This window comes from Oculina patagonica, chromosome 11 (assembly GCF_052425735.1).
Source record: "Oculina patagonica isolate OP01 chromosome 11, crgOcupat, whole genome shotgun sequence".
NCBI lineage: Eukaryota > Metazoa > Cnidaria > Anthozoa > Scleractinia > Oculinidae > Oculina > Oculina patagonica.
Window position 1 is genome coordinate 17,048,641 of NC_135768.1, and position 9,643 is coordinate 17,058,283.

Below are 9,643 nucleotides of genomic sequence, written 5' to 3' on the forward strand. Positions count from 1 at the left end.
GTATTTTCGTTCAAACTTGGCCATTTTTTCGAACCTTCGAACTTAGCTTCAAATGGGGAAAAGATAAAAAACTGTAAAAAATTCAATTTTTTTCAAAATCTAAAACCAAACCAGTAATAAATAGCGAACATTCCCTTCTTCCGAATAATGACTGAATATTCGGTCTCATTAGGTTTTCTTTTCGCGACGGGTTGATTAAAAAGTGTCGAAAAATTGCCAGTGAAACCCTTCTGAGATCCCCCAAACTGAAATTCATCCACGGTTGCTAAAATATAAATCGGTGGAGCTCAAAATTATATTTATGTGAATCACTCATCAGGACCTTTATTCTGAGAAAGTTTGAGGCAATTCATTTTGGGGGTCCAAAATACTTAAGGTGAAAAATGCAGATGACCGCTCTTAAGGAACAGGGGTCATAAAAGTCGAAAAAGTATTTTTAGGGAACAAAGAAACACAAGGAAAATGATTTGGGAACAAGAGACTTGGACCCCGCTGTGAGGCCCTCTGAAATGGGTGATATAAATCTTCAAATAAGGTGTCGAGGATTAACTTACACGCCCGCCTCAATGAGTTAGAACTTATAAAAGGAACGTATGAGGGGTCAAACACCTGCTGTCCTTTAATTTACGCGGTCTAGAGTTTCCTCATTCGCAATATGCTATTGACAGCTGTTTTCTGTTCTACTTAGCTTCCATTAAGCTCAAATTGAATCCTTGATGGGTTTTTATCCATCACAAGGCTGCGTGTAATAATTGTTAAAAGGTAAAAAGGTTTATTATCATCGAATATTATATCATAGAATTTTCCTCTCAAAAGGTCAAACGCGCCGAAATCATAACGATATCCTATTATGTCTAGCTTGCCACAAATTGTCTGGTGTTTTAGAAAACACGAATAAGTGACGGTAAAAAATCATAACAAACCTTAGGAGGTGTTTGATCAATAATACTAAACATTTAAATAAATTGTTTTCTGTTAGCGGGTCTTCTGTTATATGAAAGCTTATTATTTATTTTGGTTTAAAGAGCAGTAGATTGTTTAAGTCTTGTCAGCTGAACAAAACTGTTTGACAACACCATGACGATAATAAATTAAAATTAACCTCTGTATACCATAAAACACTGTCGCGGATTACCAAATCCAATATTATCGATCCGAGGAGTTAAAATAAAAAAAGAAGAAGAAGAGTTGTGCCCTTTTAGATAGTTCAACACAAGGAATTTAAAAGAATTCGAAAGTTCGTTTGTCTGTCAATTACTCATTTGCATAACTCCGTCATGTCACAGTCAATATCCAAACTTTCCTACAAGTTGTCGGCTTACATTTCTTATAGTTGGGAAAATTTCGTTTTATTACATCAGACACAGATACCTCTCCTTTAAAATCATTTTGTGATTTTTTATGCTTACTTATCGAGAACCCTGTGGAGAAGGTTTTGAAAAAACCCATTACGATTCAAGATTAGCTCAGTGAGATAAAAACGAGAAAAACCGTCATTAACATATAAACAGTGACAATAAAGCTGATATAGCCACTGGCACAAAACAAAGCTTGAGCATTTGAATTGACTCACAAAATAATGAGCCACACAAGACGTATTGTGTATATTTTTATTTGACGTCTTCCGGTTGATTCAGGAGGTTAAGTTTGCTTTGTGCAAGCAATGGGCAACTTCAATTTATTAACTTTACAGCTGTTGTTTTTGGACTCGCTGAGTTAATTATGACTCGTAGATGCTTTCCAATCCATCTGCATGCAGGGTGTTTGAAAATAAAAAAAAGCAAATAATCGCTATATTGTCACTAAACTGTTGGGTAATGTCTTTCTAAAATGGCATATATAGTCCATTATTATTCAACAAATGCGCGCGCTGCCCATATATGGTCAAAATGTTATTGATATCTGTCATCCGTACATGACAGATATCCTGCGATATACGTAGGTCGCGAAAATTCGTCCAAAGTCTTGTAAAGCGCTGCATAATTACAGTTTATCCATCTGCAAAACGTGTTTCGTTGACAGTTTGTTGAATAATAAAACAATTATCCTGCTCAATCTTGCGGAATATCGTCTGATTTTAGCCAACTTGGCCTACGGCCTCGTCGGCTAAGTATCAGGCGATATTCCGCGCGATTTCGCAGGATAATTGTTAATTATCATATTGCTGGTTTTCACTGTCACGCAATCAAAAAATAAATTCGAAACCATTCAACTACAGAAGCTATGAATTTCAAATATTCTAGATGATAAATAGATAAACAATTTCTCCAAGTTTCAGGTCTGTGCGGTGTACCGTTCGCGAGTTATTTTCCGAACCTTTCCACGTAAATTTATAAAGCTTAGTATGGAGCGGCCATAACTGTGTCCTGCTGAGGGACACAGTAATGGCCGCCGAGATGTCAGAGAAACCATCTGGAACTCAATTCTGTTTACAACAGCGGCGATCCTTGGCTTAAGAGCTAGTACACGTTCACATAACCACTACTTATTATATCTGAAATGTTCAATCTGCTAAAAATGGAAAGTAAAGGCCTTTTTTCAAACAAAACAGCTTTGTCACGGCACTCAGCTTGATGTCACATACGGCGGAGAAATCAAATATTCAAAATGCTCTGTTTTAAAAACGAATGACACTATTGATCTGGAAATTTGCAAAAATATATATTTTTAGTTTATCTTACGCCTAATGACAACGAAAATTTAGCATGGCTAGTAAATTTTGATTTCAGAATTTTATGACGTAACATGAAAACCAAGAATATTTAATCAAACGCTCTAGGTCTTATGCAAATATATCAATACAAATACGTCGGCTTTTCAACAAATTGTCATTTTGTGGTAAAAAAAAATAGCCTAAAGTGATGGAAAAGCTCCTTGAAAAACGACTGGAGGAGGAATGAACGGCTATTTTAGTCGCGACACTCGACTGTTTTGTTTAGTCTTTGTATGTTTACGGTTCGATTATCCTTGTTGCCTACTCTTCACTGGAACAAAAAGAAGACTTATTTGGTATTTTTTTCTGGTGTAAGAAAGAAACAATTGACAACGCTAAGGGTCCGCCTATTAACGTTGACGATGAATAACACCGAAAACGACAAAAATAGTTCAGAAGGCCATCATCAGACAGCGGAGACCACGCAACCTCAAAAGCTATTTTCATAACAATCTGCGTTCTTAATGGCCCTCTGATGCTGATATCCATTCTGGGCAACGCTTTGGTATTGGCCGCCATAAAGAGAACTCCTTCCATTCGCTCAACTTCAATGATGATGCTCTGCAGTCTTGCTGTATCAGATCTTCTTGTCGGTCTCATTGGTCAACCGATTTATATTGCGGATCTACTAACGAAGAATCGTTTTATAAGTAACCTATCGGTAATCGCAGGATTTTCTTTATGTGGAGTTTCTCTCTTGACAATAACAGCCATAAGTGTGGATCGATTCCTGGCTGTTCACTACCACATGAAATATGCTACTTTAGTGACCGGATCACGCGTTCGATATACCTTGCTAATAATATGGCCGGTCAACCTCGTTATATCGGGTATTAACTTTTGGAATAAGCGTGTATACCACCTTTTAGTGGGCCCTTTCATTGTGATCTGTCTTTTAATTTCCACATGTTGTTACATCAGAATTTATCGAATTGTTCGCCACCATCAGTTAGAGATTCAGGCTCAACAACAGGCAATACAAGGCAACACCGCGAGAAATAGCACTCGCGTATTAGAATTAAGGAAAAGTGCACTAAACACTTTCGTGTTTTATATCGCTTTGATTATATGTTATTTTCCATCGTATGTTTTAGTGACACTCAATGGACTCTTCAACATGGAATGGCAACCAGAATGGAACTTTGCTACCACTGCAGTATTTATCAACTCGTCCATCAATCCATTTTTGTATTTTTGGCGACTTCGCGAGCTACGAACGGCAATTGTAGAGACAGTTAGGCATATGTTATGTTAACAAACGGATGCGGACTAAAAATGTCACTTTTCACTGAATAAGGTCAATACAGAGATCGACAAACGTAAAAAAAGCATAGTAGTTTTTACTTTTTTGTTAAAAAAATTTATTGTCTTGGTAATCCGTGAGAGTCAGGTTGGTGGATAATCCGTTGTATGCACGCTTGTTTTTCCCCTTTGGTTAGAATGGCTGGGAACGGGGGCTCAAAAGCTGCGTTTCAGATATTTTAGGGAACAGGGGTCACAAAAGTCGAACAAAAACTTTTAGGAAACCAGGGAACACAAGGGGAATTGATTGGGAACAAGAGAACATGGACCCCCCTGTGAAATAGGTGATATGCATTTTAGAATTTGGTGTCAAGAATTAACTTACACTCCCGCCTCAATGAATTTGAACTGTTAAATGGAACTCATAGGAGGTCAAGCACCTGCTGTCCTTTTTAAGCCATGACTTGTAAGTGAAATGTCATCGCTTTATGCCATCGACCGACCAGTTCTTTTTGTCTGTTTCGCACCGACGAACAAAAATCCCGGGGGGTTACTCCCCAAAATTTTGTACGGGGAACGGAGTTTCGTAGCTATGCTTGATCATGCTTAATCAGGATTCTGGGGAAAAATCGACCCTGTTCCAGATAGAAAGGCTGAATTCTATACCCCGTTCCAGAGTCAGGGAGGCAAAAAGGCACACACTGTTGAGCGGCACATACCTCTATAGCCCATAGATGGGAGTACCCCCTCCCCCGGACAGAAATCAAGTTAACTTAACAAGAAATCGCCGCGTAGAACACAAAAGAAAAATATTCCCGTGCAGTTAGAAACGAACACTACAGTGTATAACCGAAAAAGACTAATTATATTTGATTAGTTCAAGTAGATTTAAAAGACAGAAATTTCTAAATTCTTTTGATAAACAGGACCACAAAGGGCCGCTGAGAGCGAGATAACGTGACCGTTTGACCTTAAGAGCAAAGATCCACTGAGACCGAGCCAAAACAAAAATAAGTGGCGCAAAATATCAAAATCAGAATTCTTGATATGCCGCCCACAGAAAGCCTATAGTAGGCCTAGAAACGTGGTGGGATTTTTTTCTTTTTAAATATTTCTTCAACCGGTCAAAAACTTACAAAACCGTTATGACCCCCAGTGTCTTCTAAAACACACAAAATAAACATGACTCATACCGTGTCGTAAACTTCGCACTGGCTTATTCGCATTAAATGAAAACCCGTTTTTGAGCCTAGAAATGTACTATTGAAGTGTTTATAAGTCATTTGAGTCCAATCTTTCCTCTCTAAGTTAATTTTGAAAATCACGGCGAGCCGCTGAAAATCACTAAAATTCGGTTACTCGAAATTCTTAATTTGGCGCTCTTTTTCGAGAGAGAATTTCTCTACCCGGTAAAACTCTAAATTACTTGAATTTCAGATATTTTGAAAGGGGAAATGCTGTTCTAAAACCTGGTGTAAAAATTTATTTCGGGCTCTCTATACGTGCTGAGTGCGAACGCTCTCAAAATACTTATAATTACAAGATTACCTGTCACTGAAACGTAAACAATACTCACATTCTTCCGATCAGACAGTCCAAAACGTCTTCTTCTGAGTCTTTCCTCCGTTGTCTACTGGTATTTAGATGTACTCTTCAGCAGAAGCTCCCTGTTAAGATCATCCTGAACGCCATATCTGCCAAATATCGAGTGTAAAGCGAATTTCGAATCCTATCGCCATCTTTGATTATTAGTCTTCAAGGCCTTCAAGCGTGCCTTCGAGTTAACAACTTCAGTACATCTCCGTGTTGACATTCAACATTCGACCACTCTCAGGTCTGCCAGTGATATTCCCATCTCTTGTTAAACAGCCGTCGAATAAATGTACCCTTCTTGTATAAACCCTTTGATTTCTGGACCGAAATGTTGGTCAGTTCAATTCTTCATGGTCAAGAACAAAGCAGGCAAACTGTTTTTCTCCGATTACATGTTGACTAAACTTGCGTGTCACGCAATCCATTCCGTAATAGTCGCTCGGTCCCAGGGGGGTGGGGGGAGGTACTCCGGGTTGTAAATGACGGGGATGATCGAAGGATTTTTTGGGGGTTTGAAATTTTCGATTCCGGGATTTCGATTCCTGGAATTCGATTCCAGAATTCTCAAGCTAACTTAGGTTTGGGCAGAGACACTTTGCCATCTTCACTGGCTCTGTTATCGTTTTCTTTAGGGTTAATTTAAGGTTACCCTGGTAATTTCAGCTTGTCAGCTTGCTTGTGTACATTCTTTGATACGTGACGACAATGTATTGGTGAGTTCTTTCTCATTTGTTTCCTCATGCCTGGCTGCAAGCCAAGACATGTATATTGCATCCTTTCATATTAAAACTAGGTTTTAAACATTCCAGGTTTTAATACATATATTAGTATTGTAATAGTATTGGGACTCAACCGTGTCTCAATATTGCAATTAGTGATGCATCTATTTTTTGATATGGTTTAATGGTCTAACGGCTTGCAGGCTTGGTTCCTCATTCGGATTTTTCCGTACATGTAATCTCTTGGTTCACATTGTTTACAACTTTTTGTAAATGTCATCATTGTTAACGGATATGATGTAGTCAAATAACCTACTGGTACGTTTGATTTGATTACTAGAGAGAAAAGAATAACTCAAATTTCTTTTTTGAGTAGCGGATGTAGACCACATCCAAAAGAATGAACAAATGAAAGACAGGTCAATCAGAAATCATGCAACATTCACACGCCAAACTGAGAGACCCACCAGACAAATGTACGCAGGGATAGTGGTTACATTCTGTTGGCTGCATGACTACTGGCTTTTTTTCGTAGGCTCGGTCTCTGTTCCGTAGGCTCGGTCTCATTCGGATTTCGGATATGATGCTTGAAAATAACCTTGTTTTATTTTTGTAGAGAGGGAATAGCTCCCTTTTTGTTTTATGTGAGCAACAGGTGCAAACCACACCCCAATGAACAACTGAAAGGCAGGTTGATCAGAAGTCATATATCAATTACATGACCACCCGAGACACCAAACCAGACAAGTGAACGCAGGGAGCAGTGGCTACATCCTGTTGGCTATTCTTTGTACATGTGGTCCCTTAGTTCGCATGGTTTCCACACTTATTTTGGTCGCCCTAGTTTTTGATATGTTATTATCAAACGAAGGAATAGCCGAATTTATACGTGGTAATGCGAGCGTCAGATGTAAACCACGTCCAATTGAAAATTGATTGGCCTGCCAATAGATGTGTCCAATCTAATGACCCTTAAATTTAGTTTCATTTTTTAACCAATTGTTCAAACCGCTGAGATATCTTGCTTGAAGAATTTTGCGTTAAAAGGTTCTGGTTTATTGGTTAATTGAAGCGGAGAAATTGCTTTATTATTTACGGGCAACATTTTCTATATAAAACTAAGCATTGTTAGAGTTGTAGAAACTAAGTTATTGTTACAGCTGTAGAGGTTAAATTATTTCTGGAGCTGCTTAGGTTTGAATATTTTCGGTTTTGTGTTAATGTAAGTGGTAGATGCAGACCCCATTCCACTCACAGCAAACAAATGACCGGCAGGCTGATCAGAGAAATAAAAGGGAAGTATTTTGATTTCTCTGAGACATTGCGAAAAAAAATAGATCATTTCGGTCAATACGATTTGAAAGGCACTGCCTATTTTCTTCCGGCTCTGATAAAAACACACACACGTAACAGGAATTTTTAGCAAATTTTTATTACGAGTCAAACTGCAATCTCTTACACATTACGACCTCCCTTAGTACCTCCCCGGGGGTATCACATGAATGTGGCACAACCATGGGCTCCTGGCACAACTGTCTCACGGCATATAGTCCTACATATCTTCCAGTTAAAATAACTGCCGCATTTAGTCGAATAAGCGCCGTCCCCAAATAAGCGAAGCCTATGAATAACGCCGCATTTGGGACAAAATGTTAATAAGCGCCTGATCCGAATAGAACAGTCCCGATGCGGTGCTTATTCGAAGAATTCCTTTTGACCACAATGGAACTCTAAAACAGCATTGCAAGTTTCCTTCTATCACATTAACAGACAATATTTCTCACTTAAAGCGAATATATTACACCATTATTCGATCGTCAAGTTCCCTGTCCAGAATTATTGCAGTACGTAGTTTTGTTGTGAAGGCTGTCCATGAACTTTACCGTCACACCAAGCCCAAATTTCTCTCTTTCTTTTTCCAGGTACCTGTGCAAGCAGTCTGTTTTTAGCTTTTGCTTTGTTTAATTAGTGGTGTCCTTAAATAAGCTGCCACCCCCTCCCCCAACTCCCCTCGACGAATAAGCGCCGCATTTGAAACCTGAATAGGGTATACATTCGCTGAAACTAGACTTTACACTCATCACATGGAAACGTCATCCACAGTTCAGTTGACAACCAGCCAACATCTCCAAGTACACAAATCGTTAGTGCGCTCGACCGGTCCGTATTCGACCCGCCTGGCCGGGATCATTGCATTATGTTTTTGGGCAAGACAATTTTTTTCCCACACTGCTGTCTCCACCAAGGTGTGTGTGTATGTTGAGAGGAGGAAGGAGAGGATAATCCTGCGATGGACTAGCATCTTATTTTGTGGGAGTAAAATTCTCCAACTATAAATTGAAACTGGAAGAAGCTCCGGCCTGACGGGCCACTAGGCTCCAACGTTTTTTGTAAGACCATGAAGAAAAAAGGAAGTGCCTTTCAAATCTCTTACGACCAGCGCGTACGGGTACACAAAAAGTAAATACACCGGAGGCCTCGAGCCCGAGGCGCCGTCCATATCCCTACTCTTATATAACATTTTAGACAGAAAAAGTTACAAAGGGCAAAAACGAAGGGTCTGTTTTACTCTACGAATTGCTCTTATATTGAGTTGTCTAGAACGCAGGCGCGGGCGGGCGAGGAGGAAATTCCTAAGCAGACTGAAGGCATCACATTTCTAGGCCGCGGGTAAAATAATAAGGGGTAAAGAATTATCCCTCATATTAGTTTTCTTTTAATCTACCGAACACAGGGCAGTCGATCTATCTAAATATTCTAAATTGTTTTTTTTTTTTATTTGAAGCCGAACGGACCCCTGTCGAAAGTAAAATTCAAGGGTGGAGATGCGTGTCCCTTCTGGAGCTATGTAAAAGGGCAACATCTGCGATTTTATTGAAGGTTTATGCACGTTTTTATTTTGTCAGGTAGCGAAAAGGAAGTTTTCTTTTGTCTTCAAAAGGGTATATAAAAGAGCAAGGATAGTAAGGATCTGGACCTTGGGTGGACTGCCCTCAGTGAGGTGTAGCGGAGAGGGGGAGGGGTGATGATGTGGGTTCTGCACTTGCGATAAAAATATTATTTTGGACAAGACGTTGCCGCTCAGAAATTGTTTGCTATTAATTTAACCTTTGGTTGTTTGCATATCGTAAAACAACTGCTGTAGATGGTTCTACGGATAGTAAATAACGGTATTAAACCAAGCGCTGTATAGCCTAGAGAAACAGCCGCTTAAGCGATTTGGATGCGAGACGGCTGTATTCGCAGCCTAAGCGCTGTAGCCTTAAAATAAGTTTACGATCGTAAGTCTCCTTTTAGACTTAACGATTTTTGCGTGAATTTATGTTGGCACAGAAATAAAAGGGAAGTATTTTGATTGTTTTTCGTCGAAACCGTG

The 9,643-nt window shown here is 39.3% G+C and overlaps 1 protein-coding gene across 1 annotated transcript; it reads left to right on the forward strand.

Annotated features, from left to right (window-relative positions):
* The first annotated feature begins 3,142 nt into the window (after positions 1-3,142).
* Positions 3,143-3,968, forward strand: LOC144629820 (histamine H2 receptor-like). Its single transcript, XM_078488034.1, has one exon. The coding sequence runs from the start codon at positions 3,189-3,191 to the stop codon at positions 3,966-3,968; it is 780 nt and encodes a 259-aa protein (XP_078344160.1). The 5' UTR covers positions 3,143-3,188.
* The last annotated feature ends 5,675 nt before the right edge of the window (positions 3,969-9,643 follow it).

Bases quoted from the DNA above. Each gene is read 5' to 3' on its own strand.
- LOC144629820 (XM_078488034.1), top strand. From the start codon at position 3,189: ATGCTGATATCCATTCTGGGCAACGCTTTGGTATTGGCCGCCATAAAG.